Here is a 27,500-nt window from a genome sequence, read left to right as displayed (position 1 = left end):
TACTATTTAATGAAGCTGTCAGTTGAGGACTTGTGAGGCGTCTGTTTCTCAAACTAGACACTAATGTACTTGTCCTCTTGCTCAGTTGTGCACCGGGGCCTCCCACTCCTCTTTCTATTCCGGTTAGAGCCAGTTTGCTCTGTTCTGTGAAGGGAGTAGTACACAGCGTTGTACGAGATTTCAGGTTCTTGGCAATTTCTCGCATGGAGTAGCATTAATTTCTCAGAACAAGAATAGACTGACGAGTTTCAGAAGAAAATTATTTGTTTCTGGCCATTTTGAGCCTGTAATCGAACCCACAAATGCTGATGCTCCAGATACTCAACTAGTCTAAAGGCCAGTTTTATTGCTTCTTTAATCAGGAAAACAGTTTTCAGCTGTGCTAACGTAATTACAAAAGGGTTTTCTAATGATCAATTAGCCTTTTAAAATGATAAACTTGGATTAGCTAACACAACGTGCCATTGGAACACAGGAGTGATGGTTTCTGATAATGGGCCTCTGTACTCCTATGTAGATATTCCATTAAAAATCAGCTACAATAGTCATTTACAACATTAACAATGTCTTCACTGTATTTCTGATCAATTTGATGTTATTTTAATAGGCAAAAAATTAGCTTTTCTTTCAAAAACAAGGACATTTCTAAGTGACCCCAAAGTGTTGAACAGTAGTGTACATATACATATATAGATGAGCAATGACAGAGAGCAGCATAGGCAAGATGCAATAGATGGTATAAAATACAGTATATACATATGAGATGAGTAATGCAAGATATGTAAACATTATTAAAGTGACTAGTGATCCATTTATTAATGATAGTGATGGCTATTTAACAGTCTGATGGCCTTGGGATAGAAGCTGTTTTTCAGTCTCTCTGTCCCAGCTTTGATGCACCTGTACTGACCTCACCTTCTGGATGATAGCGGGGTGAACAGGCAGTGGCTCGGGTGGTTGTTGTCCTTGATGATCTTTTTGGCCTTCCTGTGACATCGGGTGCTGTAGGTGACCTGGAAGCTGTTCCAAATGACTTGACTGTCATTCTGAAAATGTCTTCCTGGATCAGATGATGTGTGAAAATAACAAGGCATAATTAAACAGCTGGATGCCAAATGCACATCCAACAAGTATTATGCACAAATATTGAAGAACCACGTTAATGGCAGTATCGATTTAGGTTTTAAGTATCAAGGTAAAGTTACTCTTTTGGTTAGAAACATTCGATTTTGCAATTGTATTATTTTGGATTTGTGTGCCCATGAAAGCTGTTTCACCCCGTTACATAAGGAGACACACAATGTTAAAACAAAAGAAAGTTACACTGCATTTCTATACAAAACAACTGTCCCATTATTCAGGATTCTTACAGGGTTCAAGTTCAACGTCTAATTAAACTGATAAATGCTTAATATATGATAGGAGGAGGACTGCCTACAGGGAGGAGGTCAGAGACCTGGCAGTGTGGTGCCAGGACAACAACCTCTCCCTCAGCGTGATCAAGACAAAGGAGATGATTGTGGACTGCAGGAAAAAGAGGACCGAACACGCCCCCATTCTCATCGACGGGGCTGTAGTGGAGCAGGTTGAGAGCTTCAAGTTCCTTGGCGTCCACATCACCAACAAACTATCATGGTCCAAACACACCAGGACAGTCATGAAGAGGGCACGACAAAACCTATTCCCCCTCAGGAGACTGAAAAGATTTGGCATGGGTCCTGAGATCCTCAAAAGGTTCTACAGCTGCACCATCGAGAGCATCCTGACTGGTTGCATCACTGCCTGGTATGGCAACTGCTTGGCCTCTGACCGCAAGGCACTACAGAGGGTAGTGTGTACAGCCCAGTACATTACTGGAGCCAAGCTTCCTGCCATCCAGGACCTCTATACCCCCCCACACCACTTCCACTCTCTGTTGTCATCTATACATAATCACTCATAATCATTAACTCTACCTTCATGTACATATTACCTCAACTAACCGGTGCCCCCGAATATTGACTCTGTACCGGTACCCCCCTGTATATATTGTTATTTTTTTACTGCTGGTCTTTAATTACTTGTTACTTATATTCTTAACTGTATTTTTCTTTAAATGCACTGTTGGTTAGGGGCTCGTACGTCAGCATTTCACTGTGAGGTCTACACCTGTTGTATTCAGCATTTCACTGTAAGGTCTACTACACCTGTTGTATTCAGCATTTCACTGTAAGGTCTACTATACCTGTTGTATTCAGCATTTCACTGTGAGGTCTACTACACCTGTTGTATTCAGCATTTCACTCTAAGGTCTACTACACCTGTTGTATTCAGTATTTCACTGTAAGGTCTACTACACCTGTTGTATTCAGCATTTCACTGTGAGGTCTACTACACCTGTTGTATTCAGCATTTCACTGTGAGGTCTACTACACCTGTTGTATTCGGCACTGTGCTGTTTCACTAAAGTTCTGAACCTATATTCATTTTACGGACACAGCATATTTTTACATTAGTTATCTTGTTGCTAAAAGTATTATATTATTGATCGATTGACTGACTTTTCAGATCACCCAGTAGTGCTATCTGCAGGGTTAGCTCCAGGTAAATGTTGCACTTCTTCAGCCATTCCTGGACCTGCGACCAAATACAAGCTACATATGAACAGTACAAAAACAAGTGATCTAATAATTCTGTCTCTTCGTAGCAAAATCTGCAGAGCTGGGATGGTTGTATCCGCTATACAGAGCATTCAGAAAGTATTCAGACCCATTGACTTTTTCACATTTTGTTACGTTACAGCCTTATTCTAAAATTGATTCAATTCCCCCCCCTCATCAATCTACACACAACACTCCATAATGACAAAGGAAAAACAGGTATTTATAAATTTTAGCAAATTTATATAAAATAAACAACTGAAATATGACATTTGTATAAATTTGCTAAAGTTTCTAAAAACCTGTTTTGCTTTGTCATCGTGGGGTGTTGTGTGTAGACTGAAGAAGAAAAAAGATTTTAATCTATTTTAGAATAACAAAATGTAAAAAGTCAAAGGGTCTGAATACTTTCCGAACGCACTCTATTGGATGCAATATAACAAATAACTTTTTTTGGTTTCGCTTACAATGATATTTTGATTCTTGCTTGAACAGTTGCTAAGATTTGGTTGTGATCTTTGCAAAATAACTATTTTGGATGCAGCAGTTGTTAGCTAGAATGCTAACGCTCATTGATATAGGCCAAAGAGCCCTTTTACTGGTTGAAGTTTTTTTTTTTTTTACCCCCTTTTTCTCCCCAATTTCATGATTACGATCTTGTCTCATCGCTGCATCTCCCCAACCGGCTCGGGAAAGGCGAAGGTCGAGTCATATTTCCTCCAAAACATGACCCGCTCGCTTAACCCGGAAGCCAGCTGTGTTGGGAGGACTGATTCAACTGATGATCGAAGTCAGCCTGCAAGTGCCCGGCCGCCACAAGGAGTCCCTAGAGCACGATGAGCCAAACCCCCACCGGCCAAAACCTCCTCTAACCCGGATGACCAATTGTGCGCTGCCCTATGGGACTCCCGGTCACGGACGGTTGTGACACAGCCTGGGATCGAACCCCATGCTGTGTATAGCCGCAACACTGCGATGCAGTGCCTTAGACCAGTGCGCCACTCGGGTGCCGTTTGAAGTGCACTTGAAGAATAATGCAGTTGATTTGTGATGATGACAGAAACATATTAAGCAGGACATTCATACGAACCTTAAAAATCTATAGAAATACCCTTATGGACATGAGTAGGTTAATAAAATACACTGTTCAGACAATCAGGTTGCAGCAATGCGTTTTTTTGCCCCTGTCTGAACGCCGTGTGCAACATCAGGAAGTAGCATTAGCCCCTCTAGCGTAGTGGTGGAAATGTTTGTTTTATTAAGACAGTACTTTTTAGCGGCATTAAACCTAGTTAGGGAGGAAGTAATCGACGTCCTTGCAGCTTGAGGCGGCAGGTAGGCTGGCGGGTAGGAGCGTTGGACTAGTAACCGAAAGGTTGCAGGATCGAATCCCCGAGCTGACAAGGTAAAACTGTGTCGTTCTGCCCCTGAACAAGGCAGTTAACCCGCTGTTCCCCGGACGTCGAGTAAGGCAGCCCCCCACACCTCTCTGACTCAGAGGGGTTGGGTTAAATGCGGAAGACACATTTCAGTTGAATGCATTCAGTTGTACAGCTGACTAGGTATCTCTCTTTGAATGGAGGATATTTATGTACGAGCCGGTCGCCGAGTGAATAGCCGGTTCCATACATTCCAGGACGCAATGACAATCGACGTAAAAGCTGGCATGTAAAACATTTTGTTTCATTTACAAGTAATTATATCATTATACTAATAACTAGCTGTAAAGGGTTTCAGTCATATTTTAATTTGAAATCCACCATGGACGTGTTCTCAGGGTCACTGTCGGTCCTTGGGAGTTGTAGTTCCCTAGGCTAGGCACCAGGCTTTAAAATACATATTTTAGATTTACACACACGTGGTGTTTTTATTCCTCCCCCCAACATTTGTGAGAACAGTAACTGATTGTATAATCTAGATTATAATATTTGGCAATGAAAATCACAGTTGAAGTTCACTTCATTTTACAAATGTATTGAAACAAATGGTTACATAAAACAACAGTATACCTGTACTAAGGTGCAATTAATTAACAGAAGAAAATGTACAAGGATTTTTAAAAAGCAAGACTATTTTGGAAAAGGCTAATTGAAAATCTTTGCTGCATCTTCCTGTAGCATCAACCTTAACCTGCTTCACCCATAACGTATGAGGATTATATGATAACCTATCAAAACAATATCGGCGATGGTCCCTGTTCAAAAGTAGTGCATTATAAATGGTAACGGGGTGTCATTTGGGACGCAGGTTTATTATAAACACTACATTTAGCAGAAGCTAAAAAGATGTATGGAGTACAGCTAAATGAAAGACCAGTTATCCAGGGTTAGTTCAGTTTCAAATTTTAATGTTACTGATGTTAATGATCCTGAAGATTCAATCATGAAAATATCCCATCTCAGAATACCTGCCAGAATTATGAACCAAACCAGGGGTGTATTAATTTGTGCACACTGTAGCAAAAACGTTTTGCAATGGAAAACATTTTGCAACAAATACAAGTTTCTTATTTGACAATTCAGTTAGGGCCCTCACCATTTGTGGTGTTTGGTTCTTTTGGTTCCTAGTGAATCCACACCCCCCCCCACACTAATGCATATTATATAGCTTCCCTTACACAAGAGACGAGTCTAGTGTTGGACAGGATGAACATAAAAGCAGAGGACAGACAGTGTCTTTCAGAAACACTTTACTAAACTGTAAAACATTTATAAAGAAACAGGAGACTCTTAGTGGAGGCTGGTCTGAAACAGATAAGTCTTTCAACAGGTTAAACATCACCCTGTCCTAACCTTCTGGATATAACACGGGCAGGTTCAGACATAAATAAAGCCTAGTCCAGAACTATAAATCATTCACAATGGAGAATCTATTTCAATGGAGAATCCATTTCAATGGAGAATCTAAATTGAAATATGCTTTTATTCCAGATCAGGTTTAATCTGTGACCGGGAACCCATTGATATGGAGGAGTACGTTTATATACTGAACACAAATATAAACGCAACATGTAAAGTGTTGTTCCCATGTTTAATGAGCTGAAATAAAAGATCCCAGAAATGTTCCATACGCACTAAACCCTTATTTCTCTCAAATGTTGTGTACACATTTGTTTACATGCCTGTTAGTGAGCATTTCTCCTTTGTCAAGATAATCCATCCACCTGACAGGTGTGGCAAGAAGCTGATAAAACAGCAGGATCATTACACAAGTGCACCTTGTGCTGGGGACAATAAAAGGCCACTATAAAAATGTGCAGTTGTGTCACAACACAATGCCACAGATGTCTCAAGTTGAGGGAGCTTGCAATTCACATGCTGACTGCAGGAATGTCCACCAGAGCTGTTGCCAGATCATTTAATGTTAATTTCTCAACCATAAGCCGCCTCCAACGTCGTTTTAGAGAATTTGGCAGTACGTCCAACAACCGCAGAACACGCGTAACCACGCCAACCCAGGACCTCCACATCCGGCCTCTTCACCTGCGGGATCGTCTGAGACCAGCCACCCGGACAGCTGATGAAACTGAGGAGTATTTATGTCTGTAATAATACCCTTGAGTGAGGAAATTCTAATTGGCTGTGCCCTCCCAGGACCACCCATGGCTGCACCCCTGCCCAGTCATGTGAAATCCATAGATTAGGGCCTAATTTATTTAAATTGACTGATTTCCTTATATGAACTGTAACTCAGTAAAATCGTTGAGATTGTTTCATGTTGCAATAATATTTTTGTTCAGTATACATTAAATATTGATAAACATCCTAATGACTATTTAAGGCTGTGTGCTGAAAAAATACAACTTTCTCAAAGACAAAGTATCTACAAACAGTTGTCAGATGACATCACAGAAGATCATTCAGTAAAAAGGGGCTACCAGACTGCCAGGTAGATACACAACATGGCCAATAGTATGTGGACACCCGCGCCACGATCTTCTAATAGTATGTGGACACCCGCGCCACGATCTTCTAATAGTATGTGGACACCCGCGCCACGATCTTCTAATAGTATGTGGACACCCGCGCCACAATCTTCTAATAGTATGTGGACACCCGCGCCACGATCTTCTCATTCCAAAATCATGGGCACTAAATGGAGTTGGTCCTCCACTTTGCTGCTATAACAGCCTCCACTCTTCTGTGAAGGCTTTCCACTAGATGTTGGAACATTGCTGCGGGGACTTGCTTCCATTCAGCCACGAGCGCATTAGTGATGTCGGGCACTGATGTTGGGCGATTAGGCCTGGCTCGCAGTTGGTGTTCCAATTCATCCCAAAGGTGTTCGATGGGGTTGAGGTCAAGGCTCTGTGCAGGCCAGTCAAGTTCTTCCACGCCAATCTCGACAAACCATTTCTGTATGGACCTCGCTTTGTGCACGGGGGAATTGTCATGCTGAAACAGGAAAGGGCCTTCCCCAAACTGTTGCTACAAAGTTGGAAGCACAGAATTGTCTAGAATGTCATTGTATGCTGTAGTGTTATGATTTTCCTTCACTGGAACTAAGGGGCCCGAACCATGAAAAACAGCCCCAGACCAGTATTCCTCCTCCACCAAACTTTACAGTTGGCACTATGCATTGGGGCAAGTAGCGTTCTCCTGGCATCCGCCAAACCCAGATTCGTCTGTCAGACTGCCAGATGGTGAAGCGTGATTCATCACTCCAGAGAATGCGTTTCCACTGCTATAGAGTCCAATTGCGGCGAGCTTTACACCACTCCAGCCAACGCTTGGCGTTACGCATGGTGATCTTAGGCTTGTGTGCGGCTGCTCAGCCATGGAAACCCATTTCATGAAGCTCCTGACGACCAGTTCTTGTGCTGAAGTTGCTTCCAGAGGCAGATTGGAACTCGGTAGTGAGTGTTGCAACCGAGGACAGACTATTGTTACACGCTACTTGATGGAAAGGTAGCATCCTATGACGGTGCCACGTTGAAAGTCACTGAGCTCTTCAGTAAGGCCATTCTCCTGCCAATGTTTGTCTATGGAGATTGCATGGCTGTGTGCTCGATTTTATACACCGGTTACCACTGGGTGTGGCTGAAATAGGTGAATCCACTAATTACAAGAATGTCCACATACTTTTGTATATATATAGTGTAACTAGTGGACAGGTATCTAGAGGACAGTTATAGAGTTGGTGACTGTACCTGTATGTATAGTTCCACTCTGTCATATAGAGAGGATGTACATTTCTGATTGCAGTATATGACTTTAAAAAAAACGGAAAAAAAATTGAATGATCATTGCTTAAATTAAGGGTTAATGAATGACATCATTTGACTAAATGCCACTGGTCCCTGGTCAATGAATGGGCTCATTTAAGACTTGAGGGCTCTTACTCTGAACAACAATACTTGTGAAGTATGTATGTGTTATATATATATAAACAACATTGAAATGGCTTGTGCTGTCTGACTTGGATGGAGCTGTCTCCACAGCCAGTAAATCTCTCATTATATTGCCTTATGTATTTCGCCATTGAAAAACCAACAGTCTAATTTAAAAGGTACAATACTCAGAAATTGCTGCGCCATTTCCCGGTTCCTAAAATTCTAATAGTTTTAGTTTTGTGACAAAACAAGCAGTAATTGTGCAGAGAATCATTGTACCATCTAAACAGCTGTGAAATATATATTTTCCATAACCAAACATATTATAAGTTCAGCTGTTTGAAGCTGGTGTACAACACCGAAAGTAAGACTCAAAAACTCCAAAAAGCAAATCATGTATCTTTTCAAAACAAATAAAAATGAATCCAACATAACCCATGTACAGTGCATTCGGAAATAATTCAGACCCTTTGACCTTCTCCACATTTTGTTACGTTCAAGCCTTATTCAAAAACATGGAAGAAATACATTTTCTTCCTCAGCAATCTACCCACAATACCCCAGAATGACAACCCTAAAACAGGTTTTTAGAAATTGTTGCAAATGTATTCAAAATAAAAACAGAAATACCTTATTTACATAATTATTCAGACCCTTTGCTATGTGACACTAAACTGAGCTCAGGTGCATCCTGTTTCCATTGATCATCCTTGATGTTTCTATAACTTGGTTAGAGTCCACCTGTGGTAAATTCAATTGATTGGACATGATTTGGAAAGGCACACACCTGTTTATATAAAGGTCCCACAATTGACAGTGCATGTCAGAGTGAAAACCAAGCCATGAGGTCGAAGGAATTGTCCGTAGAGCTCCGAGACAGGATTGTGTCGAGGCACAGATCTGGGGAAGGGTACCAAAACATTTCTGCAGCATTGAAGGTCCACAAGAACACAGTGGCCTCCATCATTCTTAAATGGAAGAAGTTTGGAACCCCCGAGACTTTACCTACAGCTGGCCGCCCAGCCAAACTAAGCAATCTGGGGAGAAGGACCTTTGTCAGGGAGGTGACCAAGAACCCAAGAGCTCCTGAGTTCCTCTGTGGAGATGGGAGAACCTTCCAGAAGGAAAACAATCTCTGCAGCATTCTGCCAATCAGGCCTTTATGGTAGAGTGGCCAGACGGAAGCCACGCCTCAGTAAAAGGCACATGACAGATCGCTTGGAGTTTGCCAAAAGGCACCTAAAGACTATCAGACCATGAGAAACAAGATTCTCTGGTTCTGATTAAACAAAGATTGAACTCTTTGGCCTGAATTCCAAGCGTCTCGTCTGGAGGAAACCTGGCACCATCCCTACGGTGAAGCATGGTGGTGACAGCATCATGCTGTGGGGATGTTTTTCAGCGGCAGGGACTGGGAGACTAGTCAGGATCAAGGGATAGATGAACGGAGAAAAGTACAGAGAGATCCTTGATGAAAACCTGCTCCAGAGCGCTCAGGACCTCAGACTGGGGCGAAGGTTCACCTTCCAACAGGACAACGACCCTAAGCACACAGCCAAGACAACACAGGAGTGGCTTCGGGACAAGTCTCTTGTCCCAGCCAGAGCACGGACTTGAACCTGATCAAACATCTCTGGAGACCTGAAAATAGCTGTGTAGCAACGCTCCCCATCCAACCTGACAGAACTTGAGAGGATCTGCAGAGAAGAATGGGAGAAACTCCCCAAATACAGGTGTGCCAACCTTGTAGCGTCATACCCAGGAAGACTTGAGGCTGTAATCACTGCCAAAGGTGCTTCCACAAAGTACTGAGTAAAGGGTCTGAATACATATGTAAATGTGATTTCAGTTTTTTATATATTTTTTAAATAAATGTGCTAACATTTATTAAAACCTGTTTTTGCTTTGTTATTATGGGGTATTATGTGCAGATTGATGAGGGGAAAAAATAATACATTTTAGAGTAATTCTGTAACTTAACAAAATATGGAAAACGTCAAGGGGTCTGAATAGTTTCCGAATGCACTGTTTGTCAGACAGGATGAGGAGACCAGGGTAATGGAGGGTGTAACCCATGTTTGTCAGACAGGATGAGGAGACCAGGGTAATGGAGGGTGTAACCCATGTTTGTCAGACAGGATGAGGAGACCAGGGTAATGGAGGGTGTAACCCATGTTTGTCAGACAGGATGAGGAGACCAGGGTAATGGAGGGGGTAACCCATGTTTGTCAGACAGGATGAGGAGACCAGGGTAATGGAGGGTGTAACCCATGTTTGTCAGACAGGATGAGGAGACCAGGGTAATGGAGGGGGTAACCCATGTTTGTCAGACAGGATGAGACCAGGGTAATGGAGGGTGTAACCCATGTTTGTCAGACAGGATGAGAAGACCAGGGTAATGGAGGGTGTAACCCATGTTTGTCAGACAGGATGAGGAGACCAGGGTAATGGAGGGTGTAACCCATGTTTGTCAGACAGGATGAGGAGACCAGGGTAATGGAGGGTGTAACCCATGTTTGTCAGACAGGATGAGGAGACCAGGGTAATGGAGGGGGTAACCCATGTTTGTCAGACAGGATGAGACCAGGGTAATGGAGGGTGTAACCCATGTTTGTCAGACAGGATGAGAAGACCAGGGTAATGGAGGGTGTAACCCATGTATGTCAGACAGGATGAGGAGACCAGGATAATGGAGGGTGTAACCCATGTATGTCAGACAGGATGAGGAGACCAGGGTAATGGAGGGGGTAACCCATGTATGTCAGACAGGATGAGGAGACCAGGGTAATGGAGGGTGTAACCCATGTATGTCAGACAGGATGAGGAGACCAGGGTAATAGAGGGTGTAACCCATGCATGTCAGACAGGATGAGGAGACCAGGGTAATGGAGGGTGTAACCCATGTATGTCAGACAGGATGAGGAGACCAGGGTAATGGAGGGTGTCAGACAGGATGAGGAGACCAGGGTAATGGAGGGTGTCAGACAGGATGAGGAGACCAGGGTAATGGAGGGTGTCAGACAGGATGAGGAGACCAGGGTAATGGAGGGTGTCAGACAGGATGAGGAGACCAGGGTAATGGAGGGTGTCAGACAGGATGAGGAGACCAGGGTAATGGAGGGTGTCAGACAGGATGAGGAGACCAGGGTTATGGAGGGTGTCAGACAGGATGAGGAGACCAGGGTAATGGAGGGTGTCAGACAGGATGAGGAGACCAGGGTAATGGAGGGTGTCAGACAGGATGAGGAGACCAGGGTAATGGAGGGTGTCAGACAGGATGAGGAGACCAGGGTAATGGAGGGTGTCAGACAGGATGAGGAGACCAGGGTAATGGAGGGTGTAACCCATGTATGTCAGACAGGATGAGGAGACCAGGGTAATGGAGGGTGTAACCCATGTATGTCAGACAGGATGAGGAGACCAGGGTAATGGAGGGTGTAACCCATGTATGTCAGACAGGATGAGGAGACCAGGGTGGTGAATAGGGAGCATCAGTCACAGGATGCGTCCCAGATGGAACCCTATTCCCTATATAGTGCACTACTATAGACCAGAGCCCTATTCCCTATATAGTGCACTACTTTAGACCAGAGCCCTATTCCCTATATAGTGCACTACTTTAGACCAGAGCCCTATTCCCTATATAGTGCACTACTTTCGACCAAGCCCGATAGGACTATATATTGAATAGGGTGCTGTTTGGGACTCATCCAGTCAGTCAATCATTCTCTCAGGTCCTCAGCAACCAGGGAGGGAGACGACACCCTCAGCCCGACAGACAGGGAGGGGTTAACAGTCAGTCAACACAGGATCTGTCCTGGTCCTGGCTGGGAAGAGGAGGAGGACAGAGAGAAAGGGAGAGAGATATCAATAGAGAGCACCCGGCCCTCAGCTGACAGACGTCTCCCCTCCCGGCCCTCAGCTGACAGACGTCTCCCCTCCCGGCCCTCAGCTGACAGACGTCTCCCCTCCCGGCCCTCAGCTGACAGACGTCTCCCCTCCCGGCCCTCAGCTGACAGACGTCTCCTCTCCCGGCCCTCAGCTGACAGACGTCTCCCCTCCCGGCCCTCAGCTGACAGACGTCTCCCCTCCCGGCCCTCAGCTGACAGACGTCTCCCCTCCCGGCCCTCAGCTGACAGACGTCTCTCATGTATCCCCGTCTGTCTCTAGGAACTCTCCAGGGCATCCAGAACCTTCATGATCTGCTGTTTAATGGCCTTGGTGGCGTCACCGGCGTTGGGGATCAGATACCTGCAGAAAGAGAGAGAGGGACTGTCAGACTGACAGCGCAGAGACTGTTATACTGATGTTATGTTTCATTATTTATTTGATGCTAAATTGACTTTATTGATGTATTATATTAAGGTAAAATAAGTGTTCATTCAGTATTGTTGTAATTGTCATTATTACAAATACATCGGCCGATTAATCGGCCCCCGGCTTTTTTTTGGGTCATCCAATAATCGGTATCGGTGTTGAAAAATCATAATCGGCCGACCTCTAATAGAGACTGTCAGACTGACAGCATAGAGACAGGTATACTGACAGCACAGAGACAGACAGCGCAGACTGTATGGGTACAGTCTCTGCGCTGTCAGTTAGTGTAGTCTAGTCAGAGACAGCCAGTACCCATACAGTCAGTTAGTGTAGTCTAGTCAGAGACAGCCAGTACCCATACAGTCAGTTAGTGTAGTCTAGTCAGAGACAGCCAGTACCCATACAGTCAGTTAGTGTAGTCTAGTCAGAGACAGCCAGTACCCATACAGTCAGTTAGTGTAGTCAGAGAGACAGCCAGTACTCATACAGTCAGTTAGTGTAGTCAGAGAGACAGCCAGTACCCATACAGTCAGTTAGTGTAGTCAGAGAGACAGCCAGTACCCATACAGTCAGTTAGTGTTGTCTAGTCGGAGAGACAGCCAGTACCCATACAGTCAGTTAGTGTAGTCAGAGAGACAGCCAGTACCCATACAGTCAGTTAGTGTAGTCTAGTCAGAGACAGCCAGTACCCATACAGTCAGTTAGTGTAGTCTAGTCAGAGACAGCCAGTACCCATACAGTCAGTTAGTGTAGTCAGAGAGACAGCCAGTACCCATACAGTCAGTTAGTGTAGTCTAGTCGGAGAGACAGCCAGTACCCATACAGTCAGTTAGTGTAGTCTAGTAAACAGAGACAGCCAGTACCCATACAGTCAGTTAGTGTAGTCTAGTAAACAGAGACAGCCAGTACCCATACAGTCAGTTAGTGTAGTCTAGTCAGAGACAGCCAGTACCCATACAGTCAGTTAGTGTAGTCAGAGAGACAGCCAGTACCCATACAGTCAGTTAGTGTAGTCAGAGAGACAGCCAGTACCCATACAGTCAGTTAGTGTAGTCTAGTCAGAGACAGCCAGTACCCATACAGTCAGTTAGTGTAGTCTAGTCAGAGACAGCCAGTACCCATACAGTCAGTTAGTGTAGTCAGAGAGACAGCCAGTACCCATACAGTCAGTTAGTGTAGTCGGAAAGACAGCCAGTACCCATACAGTCAGTTAGTGTAGTCTAGTCAGAGACAGCCAGTACCCATATAGTCAGTTAGTGTAGTCTAGTCAGAGACAGCCAGTACCCATACAGTCAGTGTAGTCAGAGAGACAGCCAGTACCCATACAGTCAGTTAGTGTAGTCAGAGAGACAGCCAGTACCCATACAGTCAGTTAGTGTAGTCGGAAAGACAGCCAGTACCCATACAGTCAGTTAGTGTAGTCTAGTCAGACAGACAGCCAGTACCCATACAGTCAGTTAGTCTAGTCAGAGAGACAGCCAGTACCCATACAGTCAGTTAGTGTAGTCTAGTCAGAGACAGCCAGTACCCATACAGTCAGTTAGTGTAGTCAGAGAGACAGCCAGTACCCATACATTCAGTTAGTGTAGTCTAGTCAGAGAGAAAGCCAGTACCCATACAGTCAGTTAGTGTAGTCTAGTCAGAGACAGCCAGTACCCATACAGTCAGTTAGTGTAGTCTAGTCAGACAGCCAGTACCCATACAGTCAGTTAGTGTAGTCTAGTAAACAGAGACAGCCATTACCCATACAGTCAGTTAGTGTAGTCAGAGAGACAGCCAGTACCCATACAGTCAGTTAGTGTAGTCTAGTCAGAGACAGCCAGTACCCATACAGTCAGTTAGTGTAGTCAGAGACAGCCATTACCCATACAGTCAGTTAGTGTAGTCAGAGAGACAGCCAGTACCCATACATTCAGTTAGTGTAGTCTAGTCAGAGAGACAGCCATTACCCATACAGTCAGTTAGTGTAGTCAGAGAGACAGCCAGTACCCATACAGTCAGTTAGTGTAGTCTAGTAAACAGAGACAGCCAGTACCCATACAGTTAGTTAGTGTTGTCTAGTAAACAGAGACAGCCATTACCCATACAGTCAGTTAGTGTAGTCAGAGAGACAGCCAGTACCCATACAGTCAGTTAGTGTTGTCTAGTAAACAGAGACAGCCAGTACCCATACAGTCAGTTAGTGTAGTCTAGTAAACAGAGACAGCCAGTACCCATACAGTCAGTTAGTGTAGTCTAGTCAGAGAGACAGCCATTACCCATACAGTCAGTTAGTGTAGTCAGAGAGACAACCAGTACCCATACAGTCAGTTAGTGTAGTCTAGTAAACAGAAACAGCCAGTACCCATACAGTCAGTTAGTGTTGTATAGTAAACAGAAACAGCCAGTACCCATACAGTCAGTTAGTGTAGTCAGAGAGACAGCCATTACCCATACAGTCAGTTAGTGTAGTCAGAGAGACAGCCATTACCCATACAGTCAGTTAGTGTAGTCTAGTAAACAGAGACAGCCAGTACCCATACAGTCAGTTAGTGTAGTCAGAGAGACAGCCAGTACCCATACAGTCAGTTAGTGTAGTCTAGTAAACAGAGACAGCCAGTACCCATACAGTTAGTTAGTGTTGTCTAGTAAACAGAGACAGCCATTACCCATACAGTCAGTTAGTGTAGTCAGAGAGACAGCCAGTACCCATACAGTCAGTTAGTGTTGTCTAGTAAACAGAGACAGCCAGTACCCATACAGTCAGTTAGTGTAGTCTAGTAAACAGAGACAGCCAGTACCCATACAGTCAGTTAGTGTAGTCTAGTAAACAGAGACAGCCAGTACCCATACAGTCAGTTAGTGTTGTCTAGTAAACAGAGACAGCCAGTACCCATACAGTCAGTTAGTGTTGTCTAGTAAACAGAGACAGCCAGTACCCATACAGTCAGTTAGTGTAGTCTAGTCAGAGACAGCCAGTACCCATACAGTCAGTTAGTGTAGTCTAGTCAGAGACAGCCAGTACCCATACAGTCAGTTAGTGTTGTCTAGTAAACAGAGACAGCCAGTACCCATACAGTCAGTTAGTGTAGTCTAGTCAGAGACAGCCAGTACCCATACAGTCAGTTAGTCTAGTCAGAGACAGCCAGTACCCATACAGTCAGTTAGTCTAGTCAGAGACAGCCAGTACCCATACAGTCAGTTAGTGTAGTCAGAGAGACAGCCAGTACCCATACAGTCAGCTAGTGTTGTCTAGTAAACAGAGACAGCCAGTACCCATACAGTCAGTTAGTCTAGTCAGACAGCCAGTACCCATACAGTCAGTTAGTGTAGTCAGAGAGACAGCCAGTACCCATACAGTCAGCTAGTGTTGTCTAGTAAACTGAGACAGCCAGTACCCATAGTCAGTTAGTGTTGTCTAGTAAACAGAGACAGCCAGTACCCATACAGTCAGTTAGTGTAGTCCAGTAAACAGAAACAGCCAGTACCCATACAGTCAGTTAGTGTAGTCTAGTAAACAGAGACAGCCAGTACCCATACAGTCAGTTAGTGTAGTCTAGTAAACAGAGACAGCCAGTACCCATACAGTCAGTTAGTGTAGTCTAGTAAACAGAGACAGCCAGTACCCATACAGTCAGTTAGTGTAGTCCAGTAAACAGAAACAGCCAGTACCCATACAGTCAGTTAGTGTAGTCTAGTAAACAGAGACAGCCAGTACCCATACAGTCAGTTAGTGTAGTCTAGTAAACAGAGACAGCCAGTACCCATACAGTCAGTTAGTGTAGTCTAGTAAACAGAGACAGCCAGTACCCATACAGTCAGTTAGTGTTGTCTAGTAAACTGAGACAGCCAGTACCCATATAGTCAGTTAGTGTAGTCTAGTAAACAGAGACAGCCAGTACCCATACAGTCAGTTAGTGTAGTCAGAGAGACAGCCAGTACCCATACATTCAGTTAGTGTAGTCAGAGAGACAGCCATTACCCATACAGTCAGTTAGTGTAGTCAGAGAGACAGCCAGTACCCATACATTCAGTTAGTGTAGTCTAGTCAGAGAGACAGCCATTACCCATACAGTCAGTTAGTGTAGTCAGAGAGACAGCCAGTACCCATACATTCAGTTAGTGTAGTCTAGTCAGAGAGACAGCCATTACCCATACAGTCAGTTAGTGTAGTCAGAGAGACAACCAGTACCCATACAGTCAGTTAGTGTAGTCTAGTAAACAGAAACAGCCAGTACCCATACAGTCAGTTAGTGTTGTATAGTAAACAGAAACAGCCAGTACCCATACAGTCAGTTAGTGTAGTCAGAGAGACAGCCATTACCCATACAGTCAGTTAGTGTAGTCAGAGAGACAGCCATTACCCATACAGTCAGTTAGTGTAGTCTAGTAAACAGAGACAGCCAGTACCCATACAGTCAGTTAGTGTAGTCAGAGAGACAGCCAGTACCCATACAGTCAGTTAGTGTAGTCTAGTAAACAGAGACAGCCAGTACCCATACAGTTAGTTAGTGTTGTCTAGTAAACAGAGACAGCCATTACCCATACAGTCAGTTAGTGTAGTCAGAGAGACAGCCAGTACCCATACAGTCAGTTAGTGTTGTCTAGTAAACAGAGACAGCCAGTACCCATACAGTCAGTTAGTGTAGTCTAGTAAACAGAGACAGCCAGTACCCATACAGTCAGTTAGTGTAGTCTAGTAAACAGAGACAGCCAGTACCCATACAGTCAGTTAGTGTTGTCTAGTAAACAGAGACAGCCAGTACCCATACAGTCAGTTAGTGTTGTCTAGTAAACAGAGACAGCCAGTACCCATACAGTCAGTTAGTGTAGTCTAGTCAGAGACAGCCAGTACCCATACAGTCAGTTAGTGTAGTCTAGTCAGAGACAGCCAGTACCCATACAGTCAGTTAGTGTTGTCTAGTAAACAGAGACAGCCAGTACCCATACAGTCAGTTAGTGTAGTCTAGTCAGAGACAGCCAGTACCCATACAGTCAGTTAGTCTAGTCAGAGACAGCCAGTACCCATACAGTCAGTTAGTCTAGTCAGAGACAGCCAGTACCCATACAGTCAGTTAGTGTAGTCAGAGAGACAGCCAGTACCCATACAGTCAGCTAGTGTTGTCTAGTAAACAGAGACAGCCAGTACCCATACAGTCAGTTAGTCTAGTCAGACAGCCAGTACCCATACAGTCAGTTAGTGTAGTCAGAGAGACAGCCAGTACCCATACAGTCAGCTAGTGTTGTCTAGTAAACTGAGACAGCCAGTACCCATACAGTCAGTTAGTGTTGTCTAGTAAACAGAGACAGCCAGTACCCATACAGTCAGTTAGTGTAGTCCAGTAAACAGAAACAGCCAGTACCCATACAGTCAGTTAGTGTAGTCTAGTAAACAGAGACAGCCAGTACCCATACAGTCAGTTAGTGTAGTCTAGTAAACAGAGACAGCCAGTACCCATACAGTCAGTTAGTGTAGTCTAGTAAACAGAGACAGCCAGTACCCATACAGTCAGTTAGTGTAGTCCAGTAAACAGAAACAGCCAGTACCCATACAGTCAGTTAGTGTAGTCTAGTAAACAGAGACAGCCAGTACCCATACAGTCAGTTAGTGTAGTCTAGTAAACAGAGACAGCCAGTACCCATACAGTCAGTTAGTGTAGTCTAGTAAACAGAGACAGCCAGTACCCATACAGTCAGTTAGTGTTGTCTAGTAAACTGAGACAGCCAGTACCCATATAGTCAGTTAGTGTAGTCTAGTAAACAGAGACAGCCAGTACCCATACAGTCAGTTAGTGTAGTCAGAGAGACAGCCAGTACCCATACATTCAGTTAGTGTAGTCAGAGAGACAGCCAGTACCCATACAGTCAGTTAGTGTAGTCAGAGAGACAGCCAGTACCCATACATTCAGTTAGTGTAGTCAGAGAGACAGCCAGTACCCATACAGTCAGCTAGTGTAGTCAGAGAGACAGCCAGTACCCATACAGTCAGCTAGTGTAGTCAGAGAGACAGCCAGTACCCATACAGTCAGCTAGTGTAGTCAGAGAGACAGCCAGTACCCATATAGTCAGTTAGTGTAGTCTAGTAAACAGAGACAGCCAGTACCCAAACAGTCAGTTAGTCTAGTCAGAGACAGCCAGTACCCATACAGTCAGCTAGTGTAGTCAGAGAGACAGCCAGTACCCATACAGTCAGTACCTCTCCACAGCAGAGATCTCTATTCCAGCAGTGTTGCTGTTGCCGAACTTGAAGGTGATGAGTTCTGGGTGTTTTTTCTTGGAGGTGATCTTGACTACGCTGTTGAGGGCCTGTCTGGACTGGATGTAGGCGAAACCCTTCCTGGACGCGATCTCCCTCAGACAGTACATGTGGGTCGCCGTGATCAACAGGTGACTGGAGAAACAGGAACCGTGTCACCATAGAAACAGGAACCGTGTTACATTAGAAACAGGAACCGTGTTACATTAGAAACAGGAACCGTGTCTCCATAGAAACAGGAACCGTGTTACATTAGAAACAGGAACCGTGTCACATTAGAAACAGGAACCGTGTCACCATAGAAACAGGAACCGTGTCACCATAGAAACAGGAACCGTGTCACCATAGAAACAGGAACCGTGTTACATTAGAAACAGGAACCGTGTCACCATAGAAACAGGAACCGTGTTACATTAGAAACAGGAACCGTGTTACATTAGAAACAGGAACCGTGTTACATTAGAGGTATCACCTCATTGATATCCTAACCGTGGACTCATGTGTTCGTTACGTGTGGCATTATCTTAGCGCCATCACCTATACTTGACATTGGTGAATCAAATCTCTGCCGTCTCAAACAGCTACAACTTATATCATTCACACTTCAAGTCTTTTCTGAGTTGGCCTCAGGGATGGCCAACTGTTGAAAATCTGTTGCTGTGTGTTATTTGTGGGGGGCAGGGTGGGAGTGTGTGTGTGTGTCACCCTCTGTTACTATAGTGTAATGATGTTAGGGACATACAGAATTAAATCCAAAAATTGTTTGTCAAAATATATTGCTTGACAATAATGTAATATTTGTAATGCCAATCTTGTTTTTATTAGGTAACATCCTTCCTATGAACTGCCAACTTATTACGCATATTATTTCGAATAATTGTGGAAATAATTAGATATGCAATAGTTTTCTATATACTCTACTATCATACGTTGGACACACCTACTTAATTCCCGGGTTTTTATCTTTCCAACGTGCTCAGAATATCTGGTACCTACTTTTAGACTTTGTGACAAGTATTCCAGGTGAAGCTGGTTGAGAGAATACCAGATGTGCCGTAATCGGGTCATCAAGGCAAGTGTGGCAACTTTGAAAATCTCAAATCTGAGATAGTATTTTTGCTTTGTTTTAACACTTTTTTGGTACCACATGATTCATATGTGTTATTTCTAGTTTTTGAATGTCTTCACTATTATTCCACAATGTAGAAATAGTCAAACTAAGGAAACCACTCTAATGATGTAGCGGTGTACACACATGGTAAGAGGGCACCGACAAGAGAATTGCCAAGGCTACGCTTCAGAACGTTCTTACGGAAACTTGCAGTGTTTTAGTTTTTAATGTATTTTTCTCTTCACATTGTTACCCCAGGGCAATATTCGTTCTTATTACATACATCCTTGCGCAACTATTGGTGGATGTAGAGCAACTGTCGTACTTAAATCACTTACACCAACGATACGACTTTCCGAGTGGTCCTCTGTTTGGTCCACCCCCGAACAATTGTGTCTGATCCTCAGCCGGCGACCCAAACACGGCGCCTGCAAGGAGGTGGGCAGAACGTGTCGCTCTTACTGGTCGTCTCCGTACACCGGCAACATTGTGCACCGGGTCCTGAGCATACTACACGTTGCTCCAATGCCCGGCCTCTTAAGACACAAGGTAATGAACTCCAAGCAAGGGTTTGCCTCCGAGAGACATTCAGAGCTGTAACGTTGCTGTGTGTCACGAATACATCGCTCACATCGGATACGTTTATCAGAGTAGGGGTACTAAGCCCCTGGTTTACTTCAGGTCTCATGCCCGACAGAAACAGCATCTCTCTGGTAAGAAGAAGGGTGTATGCCTTGTGATTAACGGTCGTGTGTACTCATAATAAACATACGGGAACTTAGTCTTTTTGTTCACCTGACCTAGAATTTCCTTACATTAAAATTCCGACCGCCTTATCTTACCAGAGAATTTCGCTTCGTTATAATCCCCAGCCGTAGTATATCCTCTCCCAAAGACACCTCGACGGCCCTGAATAATCTTACAATTACTCTATGTAAACTGGAAACCATATATCACGAGCTGCATTTTAGGGTGAGCTGGGGATTTTAACAAGCTGAGCTGAACAAGGCTCCCTACTTCTATCATCATCGTGTGATGCGCGGACTCATTGCTACTCTAACTTCCGCGACCTCATACAACGCCTCCCCGCCCTCCTTTCGGCTAAATCTGACCACGAGCGTACCATTTTGTTGCCCCCAGCCTATAGACAGGAAACTAAAACAGGAATGCGTGCTCAGATCTGTTCAACTCGCTGGTCCGACCAATCGGATTCCATGCTTCAGATGCTTCGATCACACGTTGCTGGGATATGTTTCCCATAGCGTCGCCACACATTGATGAATACGCTGATTTCGGTGAGCTGAGTTTACATTATCAAGTTCCATACGGTGATGTCATGTAACCCACAGAGTCTATTAAAACATTCCCCTAACCACGAAACCGTGGATTGATGCCGTCATTCGCCCTGCAACTGAAAGCCCTACATATTAATCCACTACTTTTAATAGTGGCAAGGTGACCGTGAAACATCACTGTGATATAAAAACTCGTGTAGCTTTCAACCTCCGCACAGGCAATCAAACTAAGCTAAGCGTCTGAGTAATAGAGACAAGTTAAGCCTACCATTCAATTGCTCAGACACGCTATTGGACGGCTAGGTCACATAAATCACAGAGTCAAAAGAAAACCAGCCCGTCGCCAGTACTGCGTCTTACCTCCCAGACAATTAAAACAACTTCTTTGCTCTCTTTTGAGGACAATACAGTGCCACTGGACACGGCCCGCGACCAAAACCTGTGGGCTCGTCAGTCACTGTGGCCGGGAAGGTGAAAACCTTTAAACGTGTTGGCCCCTTGCAAGTCTCTGCAATCCCTAGACACGCGTCCTCTAGAGTCATGACGGCAGACACCAGATTGCTGGTGGTTTTACGGACTAGATTTCTGCGTCAATCCCCTATCCAGTCTGCTGGTTCACCACAAATGCTTCAAGGGCCACCATTGTTCCTGTTCTCCAGAATGCTAGGTAAATTGAGCTAAACGACTATCACCTTGCCCCCCCCAAAAAAACCCTACCTTACACCCAAGACCCACTACAATTTACTTTACCAGGCCCAATAGATCCACAACGACGCAATCGCAATCACACTGCATACTAAACCCTTTCCAATCTGGACAAGAGCGCATACCTATGTAATAATGCTGTATCATCGATACCGCTCAGCATTTTCACACCCTAGTAACCAATCCAAACTCGTCATTAAGCTCCGAGCCCCTGGATCTCGACCCGTACTGTGTCAACTGGTCCTGGACTTTCTGGTGGCGACCCGCCCCAGTGTGAGGTAGAACAACATCTCCAACCTGCTGATCCTCACACGTTGGCCCCCCCCCCCCACAAGGTGCGTTCTCAGCCCTCTCCTGTAACTCCCCTGTCACCATGCTGCGTGGCCGCCACCTCCACTCATCTCAAGTTTGCAGACGAACTACATGGCAAGCTTGATTACCAACAAACGACAGATGGCCTACAGGGAGGAGGTGAACGGCCCTCGGGTGGTGTGTGTCAGTGAAAATAAACCTCACATCAACGTAACCAAAACAAAGGAGATGATCGTGACATTCAGGAAACACAGATAGGCCCCCGAACCCCCTATCCCATCGACGGGACAGTAGTGAGTAAGGGTGGAAAGTTTGAGTTCCTCGCGTACACATCACGGACAAACTGAAAATGGTCCCCACCCACACAGCCAGTGTGGTGAATAATAGTGCCTCTTCAACCTCAGGAGGTGAGAAATTTGCCTTGTCACCAAAAATCACTCACCAAACTTTTATCAGATGCACAATGCAGAGCATCCTGTCCGTGTCTAGGTGATCACCGCTGGAACGTGCAACTCGCTCGCCCATTAACCGTAAGCTCTCTAGAGGGTAGTGAGGTCTGCACAGCGCATCATCGGGGGCAAACTACCTGCCCTCCAAGGACACTACACCACCTGATGTCACACGGAAGGCCAAACAGATAAGGAACAACAACCACCCGAGCACTGCCCTGTTCACCCGCTATCACCCAGCAAGATGCGAGTCAGTACATGGTCATCAAAGCGGACCGAGAGACTGAAAAACAGCTTCGATCTCAAGGCCATGCAACTGTTAAACAGCCATCACTAACATGAAGTGGTTGCTGCTGCCAACAGACAGACTCAAATCTCCACCACTTTAATAATAATAATTGTGATGTAATAAATGTATCACTAGTCACTTTAAACATGACACTTATATAATGTTTACTATACTCTACATTAGTCATCTCATATGTATATACTGTACTCTATACCACCTACGCATCTTGCCTATGCCACACGGCATCGCTCATCCATAGATTTATATGTACATATTCTTATCATTCCTCCTTTACATCTTGTGTGTATAGGTAGTTGTGAAATTGTTAGATTACTTGTAGATAGTTATACAGTCCATCCTCCCCTCAGATACGTGGTGCAGTCATCCAGTCCCCTTGTGCAGAAAGTCACCCAAAGAATGACTGTTTCCACACTCCTGGCTTCACGGTTGGGATGGTGTTCTCTTGAGGTTGTATCATCCTCTTCTTCTCAACACGGCGAGTGGAGTTTTAGACCACAAAGCCTCTATTTTGTCTCATCAGATAATACACACTGCACTTCTCTCATTCCTCCATCTGGACATACTATTGGTCATTGGCAAACTTGAGATGGTGGGACATGCGCTGCTTGAGCAGGGGGGGGACCTGGCGTTGCGCTGCAGGATTTTAATCCATGACGGCGTAGTTGGTTACTAATGGTCTTTCTTGAGACTGTGCGCTCCAGCTCTCTTCAGGTCATGACCAGGTCCTGCAGTGTAGTTCTGGCTGATCCCTCTCACCTTCCTCAATGATTCATTGGATCCCCACGAGGTGAGATCTTGCGTGTAGATCCCAGAAGCTGGTTGATGGACCGTTCATCTGTTGAACTTCTTCCATTGTCTAATAATTGCGCCAACAGTTTGTGTACCTTCTACCAAGCTGCTTGCTATTGTCCTGAGCCCATCCCCGCCTTGTGAAGGTCTACAAATTGTATACCCTGATCGTCCTTACACAGCTCTCCTGCGTTTTGGCCAATTGGAGAGGTTGGAGCTACGTTTGATTGAGTGGTGTGGACAGGTGTCTTTTATACAGGTAACCGAGTTCATAACAGTGCAAGTTAACTACAGGTAATAGTGGACGAACAGGAGGGGTTCTTAACGAAAAACTAACAGGTCTGCTGAAGCCGCGAATTCCTTACTCAGGGTGGTAGGGGATCAAAGTCTTAGGTCATGCAATAAAATGCACAAATGAATTTAGCTTAAAAATCTACAATGTGATTGTCTGGATTTTGTTGTTTTAGATTCCGTTCCTCTCACAGTGTTGAAGTGTACCTATGATAAAACTTACAGACCTCACATGACGTTGTAAGTAGGAAAACCTCAAAACGGCAGTGTATCAAATACTTGTTCTCCCCACTTGTATATTCAGACTCTCCTAACTGCTACTAATGAACTACGTACACAGTCCATACTAACTACTACTACTACTTACTACTACATACATGCTACTACTGAGTGCTACTTACTACTACTACTACCACTACTATACTACTACTACATAATTCAGTCCAACCTAACTATACTACTATTACTACTACTCACTATGTTATTTCATATTTTTAACCCTTATTTTAACAGTATAGTTGACAAGAGAACACATTCTAACTTACGGCAACGACCTGGGGAAATAGTTACGGGGAGAGGAGGGGTATGATGAGCCAATTGTATACTGGCGATGATTAGGTGACGTGTGGTTTGCAGGGCCAATTGGGAATTTAGCAGGACCTGCTGCGGGTAACCCCCTACTCTTACAATAAGTGCTGGGATCTTTACGACCACAGAGAGTCATGACATCCCGTTTGACATCAATCCAAAAGACGCACCCCTAACAGGGCAATGTCCCCAAGCACTATTTTGTTAGAACAAAGTGAAAGGGTGCCTCCTACGGCCTCCAACACCATTCACAGTACATCTTGGTCTCCATGCCAGGACCAACCAGGACCAAGTCCTGCTTAGCTCGAAGTAAACCAGAAGTGCGGATGCAGACAATTACTGCTACTTTGGTCCTCATAAAAGAAAGGAAAAGCCCAACAAATTTATTCCCTCATATATTAAGCCTTTATTGAATGTTCATCTAAAGTGCCCTTTACACCATTTTACTTACAACGCTGCTGAAACTTAGAAGCAGTTCATTTCCATGGAAGGATAAGCGAGAGAAACTGAGGTGGAGCGGGGTGACCGTGTGACCGCGCAAAGGTCGCATTGTCGTACGTGAGCTGAACAGGGCGGATGAAAGCTTGGAGAAAGCGAACTTTCTGAATCCTTGCGATTAAATCGCGACGTGATGAACTATATGGAAGTTCACATCATTTTTCAATACCCTACTGGAGTTGACTGACGATGGCTGTTGAATGTAGTCACTTGACTTCTGCGGGTTAGGTGCAGGTAGCGGGTGAAGAGGTGAGGCTCGCCGTGGTTAGGTGATGCCTAGCGGTGGTTAGGTGAGCATGAGCTCGGTGGTAGAGGTTGAGGCTATGCGTGGTTAGTTGAGGCTAGCTGGTTAGTGAGGTAGCGTGGGTAGAGGTGAGGCTAGTGTGTGAACGTGTGCGTGTGACTACTCCGGTATTACGGCTAACATAAAAAGCAAGGTCTGCGAACTTTCTTTTTAATTATGTTTAATTACGCAAACAATGAATGGCAAATGCCTAATTTCGTAGTATAAGCGAGGGTTCGCTGTGTCATCCGCCGCCGGGCTTAACAGAACTGGCAGGAAGTACGTAAACAGCGTTCTTATACCGTGATGACGTAGTTCCAACGCGTCTGTTGGCCTTTCACAGTAGAGGCTGGGCGTGGTTGGTTTTGACTTTTCCCCCCCGGATTTGTCCAAGCCCCTTGGCGCGTTCCTTTTTTCCACATCTGGTTGCTGGGTAGTATTAGATCCGTCTGTGTCTGTCGATTCTACACTGAAACAGTTCCTAATATGGTATTGTCCAGTATTCTAACCTCTTGGTGGTCTAGAGAGATGCACCCCTCCCCTCTCCAGACTGTCCACAGCTTTTATGCCTGTGTTGGTCAGTCCTTACACCTACACACACACCCCCCTCTGTATTGGTTTGTGTGTGTGTGTAACAAAACAATATTCATCTTAACCAATATGCTAACAGCCTATAGTGCATAAACATAAATCCTAACACTACGCGTGGTTAGGTAAGGCTAGCGTGGTTAGGGAGGCTAGCGTGGCTAGGTGAGGCTAGGGTGGCTAGGTTAGGCTAGCGCGGCTAGCGTGGTTAGATGAGGCTAGCGTGGTTAGATGAGGCTAGCGTGGTTATGGTGCAGCTAGCGTGGCTGGTGAGGCTAGCGTAGGTTAGTGAGCTAGGTGGCTGCGTGGTTAGTGAGGCTAGCGTGGCTAGGTGAGTGCTAGCGTGGCTAGGTGAGGCTAGCGTGGTTAGGTGAGGCTAGCGTGGTTAGTGTTAGGCTAGCGTGGTATAGTGGGCTAGCGTGTTAGGATGCGCTAGCGTGAGAGGTGAGGCTAGCGTGGTTAGGTAAGGCTAAGGTGGTTGGTGGAGCTAGCGTGGTTAGGTGAGGCTAGGGGGTAGTGTGGAGGCTAGCGTGGCTATGTGAGGCTGCGTGGCTAGGTGAGGCTAGCGCGGCTAGCGTGGTTGGTGAGGCGCGTGGCTAGGTGAGGCTTAGCGTGGTTAGGTGAGCTAGCGTGGCTAGCGCGGTTAGGTGAGTGCCGCTTTTATAGTATAAACTGCCGGTAAGGTGGATTTTTATTTCTGAAAGGTGGTATGGGAGCATCACAGTTCTTGTCCAAAATGTCTCCCTATTCCTACATGTACACTACATTTGGTCAGAGCTATATAGACCTGGTGTGTCTGAAGAAACACTCTGTCTATTCTCTATATACACTACTGTTCAAATTTGGGGTCACTTAGAAAAGTTCTTTTTTTTGAAAGAAAAGCACATTTTTTGTCCTATTAAAATAACATCAAATTGATCAGAAATACAGTGAGACATTGGTAATGTTGTAAATACATTGTTGAAGGCTGATTTTTTAATGGGAATACTCACATAGGAGTAAGAGGCCCATTATCAGCAACCATCACTCCTGTGTTCCAATGGCACTTTGTGTTAGCTAATCCAAGTGTATCATTTTAAAAGGCTAATGATCATTAAAAACCCATTTGCAATATGTTACCACAGCGGAAAACTTGTGCTGATTAAAGAACAATAAAACTGGCCTTTAGACTAGTTGAGTATCTGGAGCATCAGCATTTGTGGGTTCGATTTACAGGCTCAAAAATGGCCAAACAAAGAACTTTCTTCTGAAACTCGTCACGTCCTATTCTTTTCTGAGAAACGAAGGCCACAAACTGGCTCAACCAGAATAGAAAGAGGAGTGGGAGCCCCGGTGCACAACTGAGCAAGAGCACAGTACATTAGAGTGTCAGTTTGAGAAACAGACGCCTCACAAGTCCCAACTGCAGCTTTTAAATAGTACCGCAAAAACACCAGTCTCAACGTCAACAGTGAAGATGGACTCCGGGATGCTGGCCTTCTAAGCCAGAGTTGCAAAGAAAACCATATCTCAGACTGCAATGCAACAATAAAATATTAAGATGACGGAAAAGAAACACGACACTGGACAGAGGAATCTGCCTAGAAGGCCAGCATCCATAGTCGCCTCTTCACTGTTGACTTGAGACTGGTGTTTTGATGTTATTTTAATGGACAAAAAAAAAGTGCTTTTCTTTCAAAAACAAGACATTTCTAAGTGACCACCAACTTTTGACCTTAGCTAACTCTTATAGACGCCTGGTGTGTCTGAAAAACACCCTGT

The 27,500-nt window shown here is 44.8% G+C and overlaps 1 protein-coding gene across 1 annotated transcript; it reads right to left on the bottom strand.

The window, feature by feature from the left end:
- Positions 1-9,904: 9,904 nt before the first annotated feature.
- LOC120041740 (TBC1 domain family member 23-like) lies at positions 9,905-18,753 on the bottom strand. The gene is made up of 2 exons (XM_038986601.1): positions 18,464-18,753; positions 9,905-12,222 (listed from the first exon to the last, which is right to left on the bottom strand). Exons 1-2 carry the CDS (start codon positions 18,631-18,633, stop codon positions 12,138-12,140), a joined length of 255 nt encoding a protein of 84 aa, XP_038842529.1. The 5' UTR covers positions 18,634-18,753; the 3' UTR covers positions 9,905-12,137.
- Positions 18,754-27,500: the final 8,747 nt, after the last annotated feature.

This window comes from Salvelinus namaycush, unplaced genomic scaffold (assembly GCF_016432855.1).
Source record: "Salvelinus namaycush isolate Seneca unplaced genomic scaffold, SaNama_1.0 Scaffold520, whole genome shotgun sequence".
NCBI classification, from domain to species: Eukaryota; Metazoa; Chordata; class Actinopteri; order Salmoniformes; family Salmonidae; genus Salvelinus; species Salvelinus namaycush.
This window is presented reverse-complemented; position numbering and strand designations above follow the sequence as displayed.

Excerpts from the sequence above, each read along its gene's own strand:
- LOC120041740 (XM_038986601.1), bottom strand. The coding sequence starts at position 18,633 with ATGTACTGTCTGAGGGAGATCGCGTCCAGGAAGGGTTTCGCCTACATC. Across the intron at positions 12,223-18,463 it reads GAGATCTCTGCTGTGGAGAG|GTATCTGATCCCCAACGCCG; the intron begins GTACTGACTGTA and ends CTCTTTCTGCAG.